The sequence below is a fragment of the Schistocerca cancellata genome, unplaced genomic scaffold, assembly GCF_023864275.1.
Source record: "Schistocerca cancellata isolate TAMUIC-IGC-003103 unplaced genomic scaffold, iqSchCanc2.1 HiC_scaffold_808, whole genome shotgun sequence".
Classification (NCBI taxonomy): Eukaryota; Metazoa; Arthropoda; class Insecta; order Orthoptera; family Acrididae; genus Schistocerca; species Schistocerca cancellata.
Genome location: NW_026046819.1, coordinates 291,672 through 315,772, shown reverse-complemented (window position 1 = coordinate 315,772; position 24,101 = coordinate 291,672). Strand labels below are relative to the sequence as shown.

General features: G+C 46.0%; 1 protein-coding gene across 3 annotated transcripts in view; it reads right to left on the bottom strand.

The window, feature by feature from the left end:
- Window positions 1-1,180: 1,180 nt before the first annotated feature.
- LOC126143485 (uncharacterized) overlaps window positions 1,181-24,101 on the bottom strand; it is a 131,094-nt gene continuing 108,173 nt past the window's right edge. For 2 of the 3 annotated variants that reach the window (XM_049915407.1, XM_049915405.1), the window contains exons 3-4: window positions 19,187-19,293; window positions 1,181-1,406 (exon numbers count right to left, since the gene is read on the bottom strand). In XM_049915407.1, the coding sequence (XP_049771364.1) occupies window positions 1,366-1,406; window positions 19,187-19,293 (148 nt within the window). In that variant the 3' untranslated portion in view covers window positions 1,181-1,365. The remainder of the gene's footprint in view (window positions 1,407-19,186; window positions 19,294-24,101) is intronic. The other variant, XM_049915406.1, reaches the window with a different exon arrangement.

Sequence of the window (24,101 nt, the reverse complement as noted above, 5' to 3'; positions counted from 1 at the left end):
ATGCATAAATGTGGTGATGAGAGTCTGAACTGTGACGGCAGCGATCAGAGCGACGTCACAGCAGGCGGTAATTACAGATATTCCTAAAAAATGGTTCAAATGGCTCTGAGCACTATGGGACTTAACTTCTGTGGTCATCAGTCCCCTAGAACTTAGAACTACTTAAACCTAACTAACCTAAGGACAGCACACACATCCATGCCCGAGGCAGGATTCGAACCTGCGACCGTAGCAGTCGCGCGGTTCCGGACTCAGCGCCTAGAACCGCACGGCCACTGCTGGAGTGGTCTAGCGGTTCTAGGCGCTGCAGTCCGGAACCGCGCGACTGCTACGGTCGTAGGTTCGAATCCTGCTTCGGGCATGGATGTGTGTGATTTCCTATTTTTTGCGAAGACACGTAAATTTCATTCGGAATATAGAGTTGAATGTTTAGGGACAGTTGCGAATTTTGTCAGCCGTTTGGAAGATATTCACGACCACAGTAATCAGCAATGCACGTACTCATGTCATTGTTGTATGACATTTTTCCTCTTTTGTGAGTGTGGCTGAGTTTAAATTTTATGTTTTGAATGAATGCTGGTATGAGGTTTTTGAAAACCACAGTTGTTCCAAGGCGTCTATTGTATTATGTGCTGAAAACCAAGCAATAGGTTTATTACTCGGAAGTACGGTTTTCGTTCACTTCCTTTTTTTACGTCCACTTTATTTTTGAGGAAAGAAATTTTCATTTTTTTGTGATTTCGTGTGAATCGTCCGATACACTCACTATCGTATATTTCCTTAGAGAGTTAACAAAGATGAAGCCATTGGGATATTACGTCAGATTGTACACGATGCAAAAGCTCTGCATTGGCAGCGTTTACTGGCACTCTGAACATTCTGGAATATACGGCCGGGTCACATTGTGTTATTGGGAAAAAGCTTTGAGGATTTGTACAGGTGTACTCCAGGACGCAAGTCAGTATTTCAACACCAGTTGCGCAAAAAAAAAGAAAAAAAAACTGAAAACTGTAAATAAGGTCACTGTTACAAGAAGCTACGTTCGCCATACTCATGATTTTTTTTTTAAAAAAACTTGCATTTAACGAGATACAAAATATCAAATACTCTTTTGTTTATGTAACACGTTTCAGGTGAAATTTGCAAAGTTTTTCATATGCTACAGAAACATAAGACAATCGACGGTATTTCTTTCTTTATTAAAATTACTTCAAAATATACATCTCTAGATTTTATGTATGAAACAAGACTTTCGTTTCATTGACACATCGCAAAGTGAGAATCAGTCAGAGTTGCTTATAAGAAGACACGTAAGAACGTTGCGGTCGCCGCCGTTGCCGCTGCGTCTTCTCTCCGCTCCGGCGTTCAGGGCGAGGTCAGGAGGGGCCTGTTGTTCACGACCACAACTGCAACACACAACACAACAACATTGTTCACGACCACAACTGCAACACACAACACAACAACATTGTGCACGACCACAACTGCAACACACAACACAACAACATTGTTCACGACCACAACTGCAACACACAACACAACAACATTGTGCACGACCAAAACTGCAACACACAACACAACAACATTGTGCACGACCAATACTGCAACACACATCACAACAGCACAGCAATACGGTGCGAGTCCCGCCTTACTTCACTTGCGTTTTATAACTTGTAATGTAGAGGGAATTGTAAATGTGTCATAGTGCTATGCTTTCATATGTGTCATCCACTCTATTGGTAATTGGCAACCAATGCTGTACAATCGCAATAAAGTCACGAGATGTTCAATTGACTCTTTTATTAGAACATGTTGCGCGTTTCGGGATTACACCCATCTTCAGACACATGTTACAAGAAAAGTACAAAAATAATCGAACAGCACACTCGACACGTCTCAGCGTTACAGAAAATGAGATCTGGTCATGTGAGTTACATACCACAAACTTCAACTCCTTCCTAACCAACCAGGCGTACAACTCCAAGAAAGTGTCGAATAACATATGACTGTCCGGTTGCTAGTCCTAATTACACTACTGGTCATTAAAATTGCTACACCACGAAGATGACGTGCTACAGACGCGAAATTTAACCGACAGGAAGAAGATGCTGTGGTATGCAAATGATTAGCTTCTAAGAGCATTCACACAAGGTTAGCGCCGGTGGCGACACCTACAACGTGCTGACGTGAGGAAAGTTTCCAACCGATTTCTCATACACAAACAGCACTTGACCGGCGTTGCCTGGTGAAACGTTTTTGTGATGCCTCGTGTAAGGAGAAGAAATGCGTACTATCGCATTTCAGACTTGGATAAAGGTCGGATTGTAGCCTATCGCGATTGCGGTTTATCGTATCGCGACATTGCTGCTCGCATCGGTCGAGATCGAATAACTGTTGGCATAATATGGAATCGGTGGGTTCAGGAGGGTAATACGTAACGTCATGCTGGATGCCGACGGCCCCGTATCACTAGCAGTCGAGATGACAGGCATCTTATCCACACAGCTGTAACATTTCGTGCACCCACGTCTCGATCCCTGAGTCAACAGATGGGGACGTTTGCAAGACAACAACCATCTGCACGAGCAGTTCGATGACGTTTGCAGCAGCACGGACTGTCAGGTCGGAGACCGTGGCTACGGTAACCCTTGACGCTGCATCACAGACAGGAGCGCCTGCGATGGTGTACTCTGCGACGAACCTGGGTGCACGAATGGCAAACCATCATTTTTTTCGGATGAATCCAGGTTCTGTTTACAGCATCATGATGGTCGCATCCGTGTTTGCCGACATCACGGTGAACGCAAATTGGAAGCGTGTATTCGTCATCGCCGTACTGGCGTATCACCCGGCGTGATGGTATAGGGTGCCATCGGTTACACGTCTCGGTCACCTCTTGTTCGCATTGACGGCACTTTGAACAGTGGACGTTACATTTCAGATTTGTTACGACCCTTGGCTCTACTCTTCATTCGATCCCTGCGAAACCCTACATTTCAGCAGGATAATGCACGACCGCATGTTGCAGGTCCTGTATGGGCCTTTCTGGATACAGAAAATGTTCGACTGCTGCCCTGGCCAGCACATTCTCCAGATCTCTCACCAACTGAAAACGTCTGGTCAATGGTGGCCGAGCAACTGGCTCGTCACAATACGCCAGTCACTACTCTCGATGAACTATGGTATCGTGTTGAAGCTGCACGGGCAGCTGTACCTGTACACGCCATCCGAGCTCAGTTTGACTCAATGCCCAGGCGTATCGAGGCCGTTACTACGGCCAGAGGTGGTTGTTCAGGGTACTGATTTTTCAGGATCTATGCACCCAAATTGCGTGAAAATGTAATCACATGTCAGTTCTAGTATAATATACTTGCCCAATGAATACCAGTTTGTCATCTGCATTTCATCTTGGTGCAGCAATTTTAATGGCCAGTAGTGTAGACCCTGTTAGATGTTATATGTTGAGTGTATTATTATTAAATGGCATGTGAACGCATGGAGCCCCCTACCGAGGGCGCTCCGCTGCTAGTCGACTTGTTTGGCGTCAGTTTACGCTCTGCTTCAGGACTGCTCGTGTCGCAGCTGTAGTCGTATGTTGTCGGACACTTTCTTTGAGTTGTCGAGGCTGTACGCCTGGTTGGTTAGGAAGGAGTTCAAGTTTGTGGTATGTATCTCGTATGACCAGATCCTATTTTCTGTAACGTTGAGACGTGTTGAGTGTGCTGTTCACTTATGTTTTGTACTTTCTGGTAACATATGTCTGAAGACGGGTGTAATACCGAAGCGCGTAACATGTTCTAATAAAAGAGTCAATTGAACATCCCGTGACTTTATTGCTATTGTACAGCACTGGTTGCCAATTATTGACATAAAAACGATCTCAGCCCCTAGACGGGATTTTATGTCCTGTGTATCCTCAACTAATACTACTAATACCTTCAGGTATTGTTGAAAGGAAAGTGCGAGTATTAGTTGAGGACCAATTGGATGAAAATCAGTGTGGGTTTAGGCCTCTTGGAGGTTGTCAGGACCAGATCTTTAGCTTACGGCAAATAATGGAGAAGTGTTGTGAGTGGAACAGGGAATTGTATCTATGCTTTATAGATCTAGAAAAGCCATATGACCGGGTTCCTAGGAGGAAGTTATTGTCTGTTGTACAAGATTATGGATTAGGAGGCAAACTTTTGCAAGCGATTAAAGGTCTTTACATGGATAGTCAGGCAGCAGTTAGAGTTGACGGTAAATTGAGTTCACGGTTCAGAGTAGTTTCAGGGGTAAGACAAGGCTGCAACCTGTCTCCACTGTTGTTCATATTATTTATGGATCATACGTTGAAAACAATAGACTGGCTGGGTGAGATTAAGATATGTGAACACAAAATAAGCAGTCTTGCATATGCGGATGACTTAGTTGTGATGGCAGATTCGATTGGAAGTTTGCAAAGTAATATTTCAGAGCTAGATCAGAAATGTAAGGACTATGGTATGAAGATTAGCATCTCCAAAACGAAAGTAATGTCAGTGGGAAAGAAATATAAACGGATTGAGTGCCAAATAGGAGGAACAGAGTTAGAACAGGTGGACGGTTTCAAGTACTTAGGATGCATATTCTCGCAGGATGGCAACATAGTGAAAGAACTGGAAGCGAGGTGTAGCAAAGCTAATGCAGTGAGCGCTCAGCTACGATCTACTCTCTTCTGCAAGAAGGAAGTCAGTACCAAGACTAAGCTATCTGTGCACCGTTCAATCTTTCGAGCAACTTTGTTGTATGGGAGCGAAAGCTGGGTGGATTCAGGTTACCTTATCAACAAGGTTGGGGTTACGGATATGAAAGTAGCTAGGATGATTGCAGGTACTAGTAGATGGGAACAATAGCAGGAGGGTGTCCACAATGAGGAAATCAAAGAAAAACTGGGAATGAACTCTATAGATGTAGCAGTCAGGGCGAACAGGCTTAGATGGTGGGGTCATGTTACACGCATGGGAGAAGCTAGGTTACCCAAGAGACTCGTGGATTCAGCAGTAGAGGGTAGGAGCAGTCGGGGCAGACCGAGGAGAAGGTACCTGGATTCGGTTAAGAATGATTTTGAAGTAATAGGTTTAACATCAGAAGAGGCACCAATGTTAGCACTGAATATGGGATCATGGAGGAACTGTATAAGGGGGGCTATGCTCCAGACTGAACGCTGAAAGGCATAATCAGTCTTAAATGATGATGATGATGATGATGATGATGTATGTCATCACCCACTCTGGTCTAAGAATGCAACGCAATAAAGATATCGGAACTGAAGATACAAAGTCACGTTGCTGAGAACAACACGCAGCAGACATGTCACCTGATGTTGCGTGACGGACATGCTGAGAAGGCGCAGTCAGGAGGGAAGGAAACGGACGAGTATAAGAAAGATTGTTAAAGGGTGGAAGCACACAAAGGAAAAAAATATATATCAGGAGTCAAACTCCGCAGAGAAGAGAAACATCAACACTGTTTTTACGGATGACGTTAACACTTTGGCACTTGGACTGTGCATCTCACTACTGCAGCACCCACTAATACCTGCGCACGCTGGCCAACTTGGAAACGTAAGCGCGAGGCTGAAGTGCCGGACTGAGCACGTGTCGCTGGAAAGTCAGTGTCAGGCTGAAGTGCCGGACTGAGCACGTGTCGCTGGAAAGTCAGTGTCAGGCTGAAGTGCCGGACTGAGCACGTGTCGCTGGAAAGTCAGTGTCAGGCTGAAGTGCCGGACTGAGCACGTGTCGCTGGAAAGTCAGTGTCAGGCTGAAGTGCCGGACTGAGCACGTGTCGCTGGAAAGTCAGTGTCAGGCTGAAGTGCCGGACTGAGCACGTGTCGCTGGAAAGTCAGTGTCAGGCTGAAGTGCCGGACTGAGCACGTGTCGCTGGAAAATCAGTGTCAGGCTGAAGTGCCGGACTGAGCACGTGTCGCTGGAAAGTCAGTGTCAGGCTGAAGTGCCGGACTGAGCACGTGTCGCTGGAAAGTCAGTGTCAGGCTGAAGTGCCGGACTGAGCACGTGTCGCTGGAAAGTCAGTGTCAGGCTGAAGTGCCGGACTGAGCACGTGTCGCTGGAAAGTCAGTGTCAGGCTGAAGTGCCGGACTGAGCACGTGTCGCTGGAAAGTCAGTGTCAGGCTGAAGTGCCGGACTGAGCACGTGTCGCTGGAAAGTCAGTGTCAGGCTGAAGTGCCGGACTGAGCACGTGTCGCTGGAAAGTCAGTGACCAGCTCGTGGCCCCCAGCACTACTGTGCAAATCGTCTGTTTATCAAAGTTTTGGTCAGTAGCACACCATTGCCGGCAACAGTGGAGGGTTTGATTTTTCTAAAGTCTGCCTGTCTGAACTGCTAGTTATCAGCCATTCACTCGTCATATTAGCCCAAATTATTCTACAGAATGCACTCTGGCATTCGTGTAATACAGGGTGCGTCAGAAAAATGTGTACACACTTTGAACTGCCACAGACTATTTATTTCCCGTTCTACAAGGTTAAATATCTGAACTGCTAGGTATCAGCCATTCACTCGTCGCATTAGTCCAAATTATTCTACAGAATGCACTCTGGCATTCGTGTAATACAGGGTGCGTCAAAAAAATGTGTACACACTTTGAACTGCCACAGACAATTTATTTCCCGTATGTTATGTTTCTTCAACAGGTGGCAGCAGTGGCAAGGAAGTAACTGCAACGTGGCGCACGTGCGCTTGAGCTTTGAAGCACGGAAGCAGATAATTAAGTGGTGCTGGAAGTTTGAGAGTGTAGCTGCGGTTCGAAGACGGTGGAGGAGTGAGTATGGTACGGAACCACCTTCAAGGTTAACGATTACACGTCTACGAGACAAATTCGAAAATCGTGGAACAGTGTGTGATGTGCATAAAGGTCGATCAGGGTGACCTCGTACAGCTACAAGTGACGATTCCCCACAACTGCGGTCTGTGAACTGTTTCAGCGTTCGCCTGAAAAATCGCCGAAGCAAGCGGCACGTGAGAGTAATGTAAGTGCTAGTAGTGTGCTACGCATTCTGAAGAAAGGCAAGTTTCGTGTGGCTGGTGCAACAGCTAAGTGACGACGATCCACATCGAAGGTTGGAATTTTGTTAATGCGTTCAGGAGATGGTGAGACGTGAACCGGGATTTACGGGTAGCATAATTTGGTCGGATGAAGCCCAATTCAAACTCAGTGGAACTGTCAATATGCACAATTGTGTGTACTGGGCTGAAGATAATCCTCACATTACAGTCGAAAAGGCTGTGAATTTGCCAGGTGTAAATGTGTGGCGTGGTTTGTCTGCAAGGGGACTCATTGGGCCTTTCCGCTTTGAAGGTACTGTTACTGGAGAAACGTACCTAACAATGCTTGCCGACACCATATTACCTGCCATTCGTGCATTATACGGTAATGATGAGTTGTGTTTCCAACAAGATGGCGCCCCACCGCACTATCGTAGGGACGTACGAGCATACCTGGATCACAGTGTGCCAGGCCAGTGGGTAGGACGCAGGGGACCGATCGAGTTTCCTGCACGCTCTCCAGACCTCACGCCGCTGGATTTCTTCTTACGGGGCACAGTGAAAGATGAGGCGTACAAACGTACACCGCGTAACCTGGACACACTTTGGAATGAGATTCAGGCGGTGTGCGCACAAATCTCATTGGACACTTTAGTACGATGTACGGAATCAGTGGTGACTCGTACTCAGAAGTGTACTGATGCTGAAGGCCACCAGTTTGAACATTAATCACATTTGCAAAGTACATTTATTTTTCCAATTGGACTTTAAGCTTTCCATTTCCAGAAATTTAACATTGTAGAACGGGGAATAAATTTTCTATGACGCTTCAAAGTGTGTATACACTTTTTTGCCGCGCCATTTATAGTTCACAGCTTGCAAGGGTTAGAGTTTCACGAAATTGTCTTATTTATTTTCCGTGTGCCTCGCAGCAGCAAGTTTAATCAACTTCCAAGGATGAATGTACAGCCAGGCAGCATCCCACCTAGGTCCGAACTTACTCCAAATCCTCGAAAAATTCCGAGTCCAGCTCGGTTCAGATTCGAGTTAAAGTCCTCAGGTGCTGACTGGCAAAAATCACAAGTCGGAATCCACACTCTGCGTCGGCGGTAAAATTTCAAAGTTCGGAATCGTCCTCTCACGAATCAGTACCCTTTAAGTCCACAGATCGAAAATATTAATAAACTCGCAAGAATCTCACTCGATACTTTCGCGAGACATTCAGATCCCCGCCGACCCAGCTGACGCGGAGATGCGTCGCGAAAACCGCCCGAAACCAGCCCGGCCGAGCCAAGATGGCGGCCCGGTATGCGTACTCTCGCTTACCGGTAGGTCACGCGAGCCAAATCGAGTATATCAGCTTCCTGATCATCCACAAGTGTAAATCCATCGATACACACAATGAATATTATGAAATGACCTCCAGATTTTATCGGCTGAAATTAGATTTTTAGTACCCGCGCAAATTTTCGCATAAAATTACACTTTTAACTTGAAAAAATTTTGGTTTTGGTGATGTTACTGTTAAAAATATATAAAGAACCAGCTGGATTACCCAGCTTCGCTCAGAGAGTTGAGATGAAATTGTGCGGTAGTTGGAATAAAAAGATAAATTTTAAACCATGTAAAAAAAACATTGAAAACATATTCTATTTACAGTACTTGTTAATGCATAAGAGGTAAAAAAAATCTGTTGAGACGATATCCTAACTATTTACTATACTTGATTATAAACAACATTTTTCATTTTGTAATCCGTGATATACACTCCTGGAAATTGAAATAAGAACACCGTGAATTCATTGTCCCAGGAAGGGGAAACTTTATTGACACATTCCTGGGGTCACATACATCACATGATCACACTGACAGAACCACAGGCACATAGACACAGGCAACAGAGCATGCACAATATCGGCACTAGTACAGTGTATATCCACCTTTCGCAGCAATGCAGGCTGCTATTCTCCCATGGAGACGATCGTAGAGATGCTGGATGTAGTCCTGTGGAACGGCTTGCCATGCCATTTCCAACTGGCGCCTCAGTTGGACCAGCGTTCGTGCTGGACGTGCAGACCGCGTGAGACGACGCTTCATCCAGTCCCAAACATGCTCAATGGGGGACAGATCCGGAGATCTTGCTGGCCAGGGTAGTTGACTTACACCTTCTAGAGCACGTTGGGTGGCACGGGATACATGCGGACGTGCATTGTCCTGTTGGAACAGCAAGTTCCCTTGCCGGTCTAGGAATGGTAGAACGATGGCTTCGATGACGGTTTGGATGTACCGTGCACTATTCAGTGTCCCCTCGACGATCACCAGTGGTGTACGGCCAGTGTAGGAGATCGCTCCCCACACCATGATGCCGGGTGTTGCCCCGGTGTGCCTCGGTCGTACGCAGTCCTGATTGTGGCGCTCACCTGCACGGCGCCAAACACGCATACGACCATCACTGGCACCTAGGCAGAAGCGACTCTCATCGCTGAAGACGACACGTCTCCATTCGTCCCTCCATTCACGCCTGTCGCGACACCACTGGAGGCGGGCTGCACGATGTTGGAGCGTGAGCGGAAGACGGCCTAACGGTGTGCGGGACCGTAGCCCAGCTTCATGGAGACGGTTGCGAATGGTCCTCGCCGATACCCCAGGAGCAACAGTGTCCCTAATTTGCTGGGAAGTGGCGGTGCGGTCCCCTACGGCACTGCGTAGGATCCTACGGTCTTGGCGTGCATCCGTGCGTCGCTGCGGTCCGGTCCCAGGTCGACGGGCACGTGCACCTTCCGCCGACCACTGGCGACAACATCGATGTACTGTGGAGACCTCACGCCCCACGTGTTGAGCAATTCGGCGGTACGTCCACCCGGCCTCTCGCATGCCCACTATACGACCTCGCTCAAAGTCCGTCAACTGCACATACGGTTCACGTCCACGCTGTCGCGGCATGCTACCAGTGTTAAAGACTGCGATGGAGCTCCGTATGCCACGGCAAACTAGCTGACACTGACGGCGGCGGTGCACAAATGCTGCGCAGCTAGCGCCATTCGACGGCCAACACCGCGGTTCCTGGTGTGTCCGCTGTGCCGTGCGTGTGATCATTGCTTGTACAGCCCTCTCGCAGTGTCCGGAGCAAGTATGGTGGGTCTGACACACCGGTGTCAATGTGTTCTTTTTTCCATTTCCAGGAGTGTATATGCACAAATTTTTCGAATTTCCAACTAGAGAGCAAGCTACGTATAGTTTACCGTGAGAGAAGCAGTAGTCTTCATGAGGTTCAAGCTTCAATACTTTAAAATTTTCAATAGAATTCTTTAGGGTATCAGACCGCATCGTCATAATTTAAAATGCGCCAACGTTTCGGCCAGCGTTGCAGCTAGCCTTCATCAGGGCCTTACGTTAAACTGAGTTTAACGTAAGGCCCTGATGAAGGCTAGCTGCAACGCTGGCCGAAACGTTGGCGCATTTTAAATTATGACGATGCGGTCTGATACCATGAAGAATTCTATTGAAGATGACAACGGCCACGGAAGCCTACGCTTACTTTAAAATTTGTCCTTGCGCTTTGTTAATTGTAAAACTGTAGGCTATTTTGGCTGGAAATTGCAGCCTTTTAAATTGGAAAGCAGTTTAGTAGAGACCAGTGGTGTTGTGAGGATAAATAGTGTGTCCTTGGTACTACCCAGTCACAAGTTCGGCTTCGGTGAGGTTGTTCGATAGCTGTTCCACGATCACTCTCGTTCCAATACAAAGTTTTGGTGAGTTGAGACTTCTGAATAGTTTGATCCGAGATCCAGTTTTAAGTGTAAGGCAGCGTAATCACATTCATCTACATCTACATCCATACTCCGCAAGCCACCTGACGATGTGTGGCGGAGGGTACCTTGAGTACCTCTATCGGTTCTCCCTTCTATTCCAGTTTCGTATTGTTCGTGGAAAGAAAGTGTCGATATGCCTCTGTGTGGGCTCTAATCTCTCTGATTTTATTCTCACGGTCTCTTCGCGTGATATACGTAGGAGGGAGCAATATACTGCTCGACTCCTCGGTGAAGGTATGTTCTCGAAACTTCAACAAAAGCCCGTACAGAGCTACTGAGCGTCTCTCCTTCAGAGTCTTCCACTGGAGTTTATCTATCATCTCCGTAACGCTTTCGCGATTACTGAATGATCCTGTAACGAAGCGCGCTGCTGTCCGTCGGATCTTCTCTATCTCGTCTATCGACCCTATCTGGTACGGATCCCACACTGCTGAGCAGTATTCGAGCAGTGGGCGAACAAGCGTGCTGTAACCTACTTCCTTTGTTTTCGGATTGCATTTCCTTAGGATTCTTCCAATGAAGCTCTGTCTGGCATCTGCTTTACCGACGATCAACTGTATATGATCATTCCATTTTAAATCACTCCTAGTGCGTACTCCCAGATAATTTATGGAATTAACTGCTTCCAGGTGCTGACCTGCTATATTGTAGCTAAATGATAAGGGATGTTTCTTTCTGTGTATTTGCAGCACATTACACTTGTCTACACTGAGATTCGGTTGCCATTCCCTGCACCATGCGTCAAATCGTTGCAGATCCTGCTGCATTTCAGTACAATTTTCCGTTGTTACAACCTCTCGATATACCACAGCATCATCCGCAAAAAGCCTCAGTGAACTGCCGATGTCATCCACCAGGTCATTTATGTATATTGTGAATAGCAACGGTCCTACGACACTCCCCTGCGACACACCTGAAATCACTCTTACTTCGGAAGACTTCTCTCCATTAACAATGACATGCTGCGTTCTGTTATCTAGGAATTTTTCAATCCAGTCACACAATTGGTGTGATAGTCCATATGCTCTTATTTTGTTCATTAAACGACTGTGGGGAACTGTATAGAACGCCTTGCGGAAGTCAAGAAACACGGCATCTACCTGCGAACCCGTGTCTACGGCCCTCTGAGTCTCGTGGACGAATAGCGCGAGCTGGGTTTCACATGACCGTGTTTTTCGAAACCCATGCTGATTCCTACAGAGTAGATTTCTAGTCTCCAGAGAAGTCATTATACTCGAACATTATACGTGTTCCAAAATTCTACAACTCGTAGACGTTAGAGATATGGGTCTACAGGTCCGCACATCTGTTGGACGTCCCTTCTTGAAAACGGGGATAACCTGTGCCCTTTTCCAGCCCAACAACAACAACACCGGCCGAGTTATTCGCCTGCACGCACCAGGCGGCGCCGCCAAAGCGTCTCCAGCAGATCCGTCGCTGGCGGAGATGCGGGCTAAGCGAAGCGCCGGCGTCGCCAGACACGGCTGCCACCCTTACGGAAGGAGGGCAGACTGCCTCCATTTCGCCCTAAAACTACCGTCGAACGTAGCCGAAGAGCGATTCCCGGCATGTAAAACCACAAGAGCATCTGGACGGGTAGACGCTATAAACCGAGCTAAAACTGTCTTCTGGGACGAATGCACAACGGCATATGGAAAAAAAGATCACTCTAACCCGTTGACAGAACATTGGGAGAACTGCGAGGAAAGTCAGAAGCGACGGGGGAGACGCTCTACTCATACTCTCGGGAGATTTCCGACGAACACTTCGAGTTATCCCCACGTCAGCACCAGCAGACGAGTTCAGTGCATGCTTTTTTTTTAAAAAAAAAGTCTGTGGGCAAACATTCAAATACTGCGAATAACAAAAGATATGAGAGCTAAACCATCGAAAGACGAAACAACAGCACAGTCTGCGCAGTTTTAGAAATAGACCTGTGCCCTTTTACAGTCCTTTGGAACGCTACGCTCTTCTAGATCTCTAGAAGAGCATAGGGATCCAAAGGACTGGAAAAGGGGACAGGTCATCCCCGTTTTCAAGAAGGGACGTCCAACAGATGTGCAGAACTATAGACCTATATCTCTAACGTCGATCAGTTGTAGAATTTTGGAACACGTATTATGTTCGAGTATAGTGACTTTTATGGAGACTAGAAATCTACTCTGTAGGAATCGGCATGGGTTTCGAAATAGACGGTCGTGTGAAACCCAGCTCGCGCTATTCGTCCACGAGACTCAGAGGGCCACAGACACGGGTTCCCAGGTAGATGCCGTGTTTCTTGACTTCCGCAAGGCGTTTGATTCGGTTCCCCACAGTCGTTTAATGAACAAAGTAAGAGCATATGGACTATCAGACCAATTGTGTGATTGGATTGAAGAGTTCCTAGATAACAGGACGCAGCATGTCATTCTCAATGGAGAGAAGTCTTCCGAAGTAAGAGTGATTTCAGGTGTGCCGCAGGGGAGTGTCGTAGGACCGTTGCTATTCACAATATACATAAATGACCTGGTGGATGACATCGGAAGTTCACTGAGGCTTTTTGCAGATGATGCTGTGGTGTATCGAGAGGTTGTAACAATGGAAAATTGTACTGAAATGCAGGAGGATCTGCAACGAGTTGACGCATGGTGCAGGGAATGGCAATTGAATCTCAATGTATACAAGTGTAATGTGCTGCGAATACATAGAAAGGAAGATATTTATCATTTAGCTACAATATAGCAGGTCAGCAACTGGAAGCAGTTAATTCCATGAATTATCTGGGAGTACGCATTGGGAGTGATTTAAAATGGAATGATCATATAAAGTTGATCGTCGGTAAAGCAGATGCCAGACACATTCATGGGAAGAATCCTAAGGAAATGCAATGCGAAAACAAAGGAAGTAGGTTACAGTACGCTTGTTCGCCCACTGCTCGAATACTGCTCAGCAGTGTGGGATCCGTACCAGACAGGGTTGATAGAAGAGATAGACAAGATCCAACGGAGAGCAGCGCGCTTCGTTACAAGATCATTTAGTAATCGCGAAAGCGTTAGGGAGATGATAGATAAACTCCAGTGGAAGACTCTGCAGGAGAGACGCTCAGTAGCTCGGTACGGGCTTTTGTAGAAGTTTCGAGAACATACCTTCACCGAGGAGTCCAGCAGTATATTGCTCCCTGCTACGTATATCTCGCGAAGGGACCGTGAGGATAAAATCAGAGAGATTAGAGCCCACACAGAGGCATACCGACAATCCTTCTTGCCACGAACAATACGAGACTGGAATAGAAGGGAGAACCGATAGAGGTACTCAAGGTACCCTCCGCCACACATCTTCAGGTGGCTTGCGGAGTATGGATGTAGATGTAGATGTAGATCCAGTGCACGATAGCGCTGTAAGTTTCCTTTTGATTGTCACTGAGGAGCGTTTATACCCCGTCGAGGTATCACCCTGGTTACCCACACACGACTGTTCCTCTCCACTCACGCACTGCACCACTTTTTCGTTTCCTGCCTTTGTCACTGACAATAAACTGTCGCTCGAACCGACGACGGGTCTGGTTTTATGCGCGCCTACCGATGGGCGGCACCATCAGTGGTGAATTCCAGAACATTCTACAACACTCGAGAGTGTTCCACAACGTACTGGGATGTTGCCCAACGTTTTGGAGCAGACCGGAATGTTCCAGACTATTCCCGAACATTCCACAATATTCAGGATCATCGTGGAACATTCCGGAACAGCGTGGAATGTTGTAGAATGATCTCGAATACTCTCGAATGTTCTGGAATGTTCTCGAATATCTCCGGAATGTTCTGGAAATTATTAGATCTTCGAAGACACGCCTTTCTTCACGGATGGGGGACAGAGGGCTACCACACCGTATGACTCCCTCGATCACACTACGACTCGTTTCTGAGTTTGAGCGCCACCGACGTGGTACACCTGCTCTCACATATTACACACTGAAGCGCCAAAGAAACTGGTACAGGCACGCGTATTCAAATGCAGAGATATGTGAACAGGCAGAACAGGGCGCCGCCTGTGTAAGACCAGTGCGTGGCGCCCTTGTCAGATCTGTCACTGCGGCTACGATGGCAGGTTAGCCAGCCTCCACCGGTTTGCACAGCCTCCCCTACCGACGTGAAGGGTCTGCAGACTCGCGAGGTTGTCCTCACACCTGTACACGTCCGTCCGCTCTATACAACTCGAAACGAGACTCGCCCGACCAGGGAACACGTTTCCAGTCATCGACAGTCCACTGTCGGCGTTGACGGGCCCAGGCGAGGCGTAAAGCTTTCTGTCATGCAGTCATCGAGCGTACGCGAATGGATCTTCGGCTCCGAAAGCCCGTATCGATGATGTTTTGTCGAATGGTTCGCACACTGACACTTGTTGACGGCCCAGCACTGAAATCTGCAGCAATTTGCGGAAGGGCTGTTCTTCTGTCACGTCGAACGATTTTCTTCAGTCGTTGTCGGTCCTGTTCTTGCAGGATCTTTTTCCCGTCACAGCGATGTCGGAGATTCGATGTTCTACCGGATTCCTGATATTCACAGTACATTCGTGGAATGGTCGTACGGGAAAATCCCCACTTCATCGCTGCCTCCGGGATGCCGTGCCCCGTCGCTTGCGTGGCAGCTGTACCACCAGGTTCAGACTCACTTAAATCTCGATAACCTGCCATTGCAGCAGCAGTAACAAAAAAAAAAATGGTTCAAATGGCTCTAAGCACTACGGGACTTAACATCGGAGGTCATCAGTCCCCTAGACTTTGAAACTACTTACACCTAACCAACCTAAGGACGTAACAGACATCCATGCCCGAGGCAGGATTCGAAACTGCGACCGTAGCAGCAGCGCAGTTCCGGACTGAAGCGCCTAGGACCGCTCGGCCACAGCGGCCGGCCCGAGCAGTAGCAGATCTAACAGCTGCACCAGACACCTGTCGCCTTATACAGGGTGGTCCATTGATCGTGACCGGGCCAGATATCTCACGAAAGAAGCGTCAAACGAAAAAACTACAAAGAACGAAACTCGTCTAGCTTGAAGGGGAAAACCAGGTGGCGCTATCGTTGGCCTGCTAGATGGCGCTGCCATACGTCTAACGGATATCAGTTGCGTTTTTTTTTTTAAAGAAACCCCCATTTTTATTACATATTCTTGTAGTACGTAAGGAAATATGAATGTTTTATATGGACCACTTTTTTCGCTTTGTGATACATGGCGCTGTAATAGTCACCAACGTATAAGTACGTGGTATCACGTAACATTCCCCCAGTGCGAACGGTATTTGCTTCGTGATAGATTACCCGTGTTAAAATGTCCGTTTACCAATTGCGGAAAAGGTCGTTATTGTGTTGATGAATGGCTATTGTGATCAAAATGCCCAACGGGCGTGTGCTACGTATGCTGCTTGGTATCCTGGACGACATCATCCAAGTGTCCGGACCTTTCGCCGGACAGTTACGTTATTTGAGGAAACAGGAAGTGTTCAGCCACATGTGAAACGTCAACCACGACCTGCAACAAATGATGATGCCCAAGTAGGTGTTTCAGCTGCTGTCGCGGCTAATCCGCAGATCTGTAGCAGACAAATTGCGCGAGAATAGGGAATCTCAGAAACGTCGGTGTTGAGAATCCTAGATCAACTTCGATTGCACCCGTACCATATTTCTATGCACCAGGAATTGCATGGCGACGACTTTGAACGTCGTGTACAGTTCTGCCACTGGGCACAAGGGAAATTACGGGACGATGACAGATTTTTTGCACACGTTCTATTTAGCGACGAAGTGTCATTCACCAACAGCGGTAACGTAAAGCGGCATAATATGCACTACTGGGCAACGGAAAATCCACAAGTGGAACATCAGCGATGTTGGCGGGTTAATGTATGCTGCGGCACTATGGGAGGAAGGATAATTGCCCCCCATTTTATCGATTGCAATCTAAATATTGCAATGTATGCTTGTTTCCTACGTAGTGTTCTACCGATGTTACTACAAGATGTTTCACTGCATGACAGAATGGCGATGTACTTCCAACATGATGGATGTCCGGCACATAGCTCGCGTGCGGTTGAAGCGGTATTGAATAGCATATTTCGTGACAGGTGGATTGATCGTCGAAGCACCATACCGTGGCCCGCACGTTCACCGGATCTGACGTCCCCGGATTTCTTTCTGTTGGGAAAGTTGAAGGCTATTTGCTATCGTGATCCACCGACAACGCCTGACAACATGCGTCAGGGCATTGTCAATGCATGTGCGAACATTACGGAAGGCGAACTGCTCGCTGTTGAGAGGAATGTCGTTACACGTATTGCCAAATGCACTGAGGTCGACGGACATCATTTTGAGCATTTACTGCATTAACCCTAACACACCGAAGCCTTTTCTTCTAACTTGGATGCCTAAGGGAGGGGGGGGGGGGGGTTCGGCGAGAGGTATTAAATAAGTTTACTGACGAAAAATTAGAACTTTCAAAATGGTTTATGTATTTTAACTAAGGCATCGGTTTATAAATGTTGTTCATTGTTATAAATATTGGATTGAGTGAATAAAAAATTGACATACTACAATACAAAATACAGATGTGTTTATATACAATAGACCACTCTGAATCCTCAACTTCAAGGCAAGAGACACACTTCACAATTTTTTCTAAATGTGTGTTACAAAGATGTTTATGACACTGTCCACAATTCTGTTTTGGTTCACTTAGATCGCTGTACTTGTGCTTCTTCGTTTTAGCTTCTCTTACACAAATATGGCGCCGACCTTTCCCTGCAGGAGGCTGACGTGCTTCTGTTGTCACTTCTTTGATTTTCTTTTGTGGAATAGTCTCCATTGATTGAACAATTTGGTTAGATAACCCTACTGCATTGGCACTTCTTTCTTCTACCTGCAATTTGACTAGTTCCATCCCACCTTGCAGTAGATAAAGTTTCCGTTTGTCGTGTTTCTTTTCATTCCATCTCGGATGTTGCTGGATGAATATGGTGGTTGCATTGACAGCACAAATGTCGATGAGAGAGTAAAATACAGGTAGAGGCCATCTCTTTGTTCCCCTCTTGCAGGTGTACATACGCGCCATTTGATCAATGGTATCAATTCCACCTTTAGTGGAATTATAATATGCATTTATCTCGGTTTTATTCTTCTCTCCTCCAACAGTGCCTTTATCTTGGTGCATTGTTGACATCATCAGTAATTTTTTACTCGGTTTCGTTTTTGCTGTGTAGGACACCAAAGTTGCTGGAGGCCTACGTGTTGGGAACTGCACTAGCTCACTGCAGGTTTACAAGATAAATAACAGCTGACTGACACCAACAATCACTTCCTCTGAAAGTAAACCGATTGTTGCGAATAACAAGAATACCAACCAACAAGAAACTAACTTGCATTGTTGTAGAAATGAGAAATACGAAATCCTACTAAGGGAAATTTTCTATAGCGTGTAAACCTAAGGGGTGGTTGGGGGGGTTTGTTGGACTCATAACAACTTTATTTATTTTTTCTTTCAAAGCAGGAATGTTCTATAAAATATATTGACACTAACGTTTCATAAAATAGCCAACAAACAATAACTCAAAGGGAATATGTAGTATGAAAGTTACTTGGGCAAAAGCAGGGGACATAAAAAAATTGTGGGTTCAACGAACCCCTCCTTAGATGTCCGAGGGTTAATGAGGTATTTACAGGTAACCGCGCTATAACAGCATGCGTTCTGAGGAAGTTCACAAAGGTACATGTATCACATTGGAACAACCGAAATAAAATGTTCAAACGTACCTACATTCTGTATTTCAGTTTGAAAAACCTACCTGTTACCAACTGTTCGTCTAAAATTGTGAGCCGTATGTTTGTGACTATTACAGCGCCATCTATCACAAAGCGAGAAAAGTGGTGCAACTAAAACATTCATATTTCCTTACGTACTACACGAATATCTAATAAAAAATGGGGGTTCCTATTTAAAAGAAGCGGAGTTGATATCCGTTTGACCCATGGCAGCGCCATCTAGCGGGCCAACCATAGCGCCATCTGGTTTCCTCATTGAAGCTAGGCAAGTTTCGTTCTTTGTAGTTTTTTCGTTTGACGTTTATTTGGTGAGATATTTGGCCCGGTCACGATCAATGGACCTGCCTGTATAGTAGTTGCCCACGGCAGCGCCGTCTTCTTCCTGTTTACATATGTCTGCATTTGAATACGCATGCCTGTTCCAGTTTCTTCGGGGCTTCACTGCATCTCCTAGGCTAGCATCCTCGGCTGAGGCGCAGCGCACTTGCGTGGCAACGCCCCCGCTGGAACGCCCCCGCCCCCGCTGGAACGCCCCCGCCGGCCGCTCCAGCACACTCATACTCACTCTCGCCCCGCCTCACCCTGCGGCCGCAGCAGCAGCAGCAGCAGCACGCTATGAGGGCTATGAGGACGACCGCCGCCGCTATGGCCCCCAGCGTCACGTAGGTAGTGCTGCAACAAAAACAAAACACACGTCTAGTTCGTTAATGAAACGCATTCCGTGTGCTGTCTACACAGGTGTTACAGTTCCACAGCTCGCGGTCTAGTGGCTAGTGCTGCTGCCTCTGAAGCACAGGGCCCCGGGTTCAGTTCCCGGCCGGGTTGGGGATTTTCTCTGCTCAGGTACTAGGACTCTGTGTTCATCACCACCATCACCATCACCATCATCATTCGTGACAGTTGCTACATTGCACTGTGTAAAAATTAGGACTTTTCACAGGCGCTGATGACCGTGCAGTTGAGCACCTTCCCAAACTAAACATCATTTATTTATTTATTTACTTATTTATTGTTTCGTGAGACCAAATTAAGGAGAAGTCTCCATGGTCATGGAACGAGTAAATACATGAAATTATAACACGATAGTAGAAACAGATAAAATGAAATACAAGAAACGTATTCACGCGACAATTCGTAAGTTTAAACAAAGAAAATCAACAATGTAACACTGGAATTTTGTGGTAGCTTATTGAAAATGTATGCAGCAGAATACTGCACTCCTTTCTGCACAAGAGTCCAGGAAGTGCATTCCACATGCAGATTTGATTTCTGCCTAGTATTAACCGAGTGAAAGCTGCTAACTCTTGGGAATAAGCTAATATTGCTAACAACAAACGACATTAAACAAAATATATACTGTGAGGGCAATGTCAGAATTCCCAGACTATTGAATAAGGGTCGACAAGAGGTTCTCGAACTTACACCACACATAGCTCGAACAGCCCGTTTTTGAGCCAAAAAAACCCTATTTGAATCAGAAGAATTATCCCAAAAAATAATACCATATGACATAAGCGTATGAAAATATGCGAAGTACACTACTTTTCTTGTTGAACTGTCACTTATTTCAGATACTGTTCTAATGGTAAATAAAGCAGCATTTAGTTTCTGAACGAGATCCTGAACACGGGCTTTCCACAACACTTCACTATCCATCCGAACTCCTAGGATCTTGAACTGATCCGTCTCGCTTATAATATGCCCATACTGTCTGATCAAAATATCGGTTCTTGTGGAATTGTGAGTTAGAAACTGTAAAAACTAAGTCTTACTGTGATTTAGCATCAAATTATTCTCCACAAGCCACGAACTTATTTCATGAACTACATTATTTGATAATGTTTCAATATCACATACAGGATTCTTCACTACCAAGCTGGTGTCATCAGCAAACAGAAATATTTTTGAATCACCTGTAATACTAGAAAGCATATCATTTATATAAATAAGAAACAGTAGTGGCACCAGCACCGACCCTTGGGGAACGCCCCACTTAACAGTGCCCAATTGGGACTGAACATCACAACCACTCTCAATATTGCGGAGAATTACCTTCTGGTTTCTGTTCTAAATGTAAGAGGCGAACCAATTGTAAGGTACTCCCCTTACTCCATAATGGTCCAACTTCTGCAGTAATATTTTGTGGTCTACCCAGTGAAAAGCCTTCGTTAAATCAAAGAAAACACCTAGCGTTCGCAACCTTTTATTTAATTCGTCCAAAACCTCACAGAGAAAAGAGAATATAGCATTTTCAGTCGTTAAATCATTTGTAAAACAAAACTGTACATTTGACAGCAAATTATGTGAATTTAAATGCTCCAGTAACCTTGTATATACAACCTTCTCCATAACTTTAGCAAACATAATGATCATCATATGAAACTTCCTGGCAGATTAAAACTGTGTGTAGGACCGAGACTCGAACTGCCGAGTTCGAGTCTCGGTCGGGCACACAGTTTTAATCTGCCAGGAAGTTTCGTATCAGCGCACACTCCGCTGCAGAGTGAAAATCTCATTCTGGGATCATCATCGTAGCTGTTACGGCGAGATACCGTAAGGTGGCAATAATCTGGTACTCACCAAACCAGCAGACCGGATATTCTGGTGTGTCTATCAAATTTTCCAGGATTTTTGGCTCGTTGCATTAGGCAGTACAGTTGACTGCTTATAGTTTGACGGCGGACATCGAAAAAGTTTGAAGAAGGGCAGTCCGTTTCCTGTTATCGCGAAATAGGGGTGAGGGTGTCACTGATATGATACGCGAGTTGGGGTGGCAGTCACTCAAACAAAGGCGGTTTCTTTGTGGCGAGATCTATTTACGATATTTCAATCACCAACTTTCTCTTCTGAATGCGAAAATATTTTGTTGACACTCACCTACATAGGGAGAAATGATCATCATCATAAAATAAGAGAAAGATTTAGGTCTTCCTTTTTCGCACACGCCATTTGAGAGTGGAATGGTAGAGAAGTAGTACGAAAATGGTTCGATGAACCCTCTGCCAAGCACCTAAGTATGAATTGCAGAGTAACCGTGTAGATGTAGTCGTAAATGTAGACGAGAGTCATCAGTACTGTCCTCTGTGGCATCCCGTAAGTAACAATTCCGGCCCGGCTGTAGCGAGGCTCAATGCCTGCGTTCTACATCTACATCTATGTCCATACTCCGCAAGCCACCTGACGGTGTGTGGCGGAGGGTACCTTCAGTACCTCTATCGGTTCTCCCTTCTATTCCAGTCTCGTATTGTTCGTGGCAAGAAGGATTGTCGGTATGCCTCTGTGTGGGCTCTAATCTCTCTGATTTTATCCTCATGGTCTCTTCGCGAGATATACGTAGGAAGGAGCAATATACTGCTTGACTCTTCGGTGAAGGTATGTTCTCGAAACTTCAATAAAAGCCCGGACCGAGCTACTGAGCGTCTCTCCTGCAGAGTCTTCCACTGGAGTTTATCTATCATCTCCGTAACGCTTTCGCGATTACTAAATGATCCTGTAACGAAGCGCGCTGCTCTCCGTTGGATCTTCTCTATCTCTTCTATCAACCCTATCTGGTACGGATCCCACACTGCTGAGCAGTATTCAAGCAGTGGGCGAACAAGCGTACTGTAACCTACTTCCTTTGTTTTCGGATTGCATTTCCTTAGGATTCTTCCAATGAATCTCAGTCTGGCATCTGCTTTACCGACGATCAACATTATAAGATCATTCCATTTTAAATCACTCCTAATGCGTACTCCCAGATAATTTATGGTATTAACTGCTTCCAGTTGCTGACCTGCTATTTTGTAGCTAAATGATAAAGGATCTATCTTTCTGTATATTCGCAGCACATTACACTTGTCTACATTGAGATTCAATTGCCATTCCCTGCACCGTGCGTCAATTCGCTGCAGATCCTCCTGCATTTCATTACAATTTTCCATTGTTACAACCTCTCGGTACACCACAGCATCATCTGCAAAAAGCCTCAATGAACTTCCGATGTCATCCACCAGGTCATTTATGTATATTGTGAATAGCAACGGTCCTACGACACTCCCCTGCGGCACACCTGAAATCACTCTTACTTCGGAAGACTTCTCTCCATTGAGAATAACATGCTGCGTCCTGTTATCTAGAAACTCCTCAATCCAATCACACAATTGGTCTGATAGTCCATATGCTCTTACTTTGTTCATTAAACGACTGTGGGGAACTGTATCGAACGCCTTGCGGAAGTCAAGAAACACGGCATCTACCTGCGAAGCCGTGTCTATGGCCCTCTGAGTCTCGTGGACGAATAGCGCGAGCTGGGTTTCACATGGCCGTCTTTTTCGAAACCCATGCTGATTCCTACAGAGTAGATTTCTAGTCTCCAGAAAAGTCATTATACTTGAACACAATACGTGTTCCAAAATTCTGCAACTGATCGACGTTAGAGATATAGGTCTATAGTTCTGCACATCTGTTCGACGTCCCTTCTTGAAAACGGGGATGACCTGTGCCCTTTTCCAATCCTTTGGAACGCTACGCTCTTCTAGAGACCTACGGTACACCGCTGCAAGAAGGGGGGCAAGTTCCTTCGCGTACTCTGTGTAAAATTGAACTGGTATCCCATCAGGTCCAGAGGCCTTTCCTCTTTTGAGCGATTTTAATTGTTTCTCTATCCCTCTGTCGTCTATTTCGATATCTACCATTTTGTCATCTGTGCGACAATCTAGTGAAGGAACTACAGTGCAATCTTCCTCTGTGAAACAACTTTGGAAAAAGACATTTAGTATTTCGGCCTTTAGTCTGTCATCCTCTGTTTCAGTACCATTTTGGTCACAGAGTGTCTGGACATTTTGTTTTGATCCACCTACCGCTTTGACATAAGACCAAAATTTCTTAGGATTTTCTGCCAAGTCAGTACATAGAACTTTACTTTCGAATTCATTGAACGCCTCTCGCATAGCCCTCCTCACACTACATTTCGCTTCGCGTAATTTTTGTTTGTCTGCAAGGCTTTGGCTATGTTTATGTTTGCTGTGAAGTTCCCTTTGCTTCCGCAGCAGTTTTCTAACTCGGTTGTTGTACCACGGTGGCTCTTTTCCATCTCTTACGATCTTGCTTGGCACATACTCATCTAACGCATAATGTACGACGGTTTTGAACTTTGTCCACTGATCCTCAACAGTATCTGTACTTGAGACAAAACTTTTGTGTTGAGCCAACAGGTACTCTGAAATCTGCCTTTTGTCACTTTTTCTAAACAGAAAAATCTTCCTACCCTTTTTAATATTCCTATTTACGGCTGAAATCATCGATGCCGTAACCGCTTTATGATCGCTGATTCCCTGTTCTGCAGGGAACGACAGGAAACGACATCACGTGAGTGCTTTGAAGATGGCCGACATTCGGGGGAGGCAGGGAGGTGGCCTCGCTCTGAACGTCCGCTGGGACCGGTTCCCTTCCGCGAGGCTGTAGATCGGAGACGTGCCGGTGTGTGCTGTCGCCAGTAC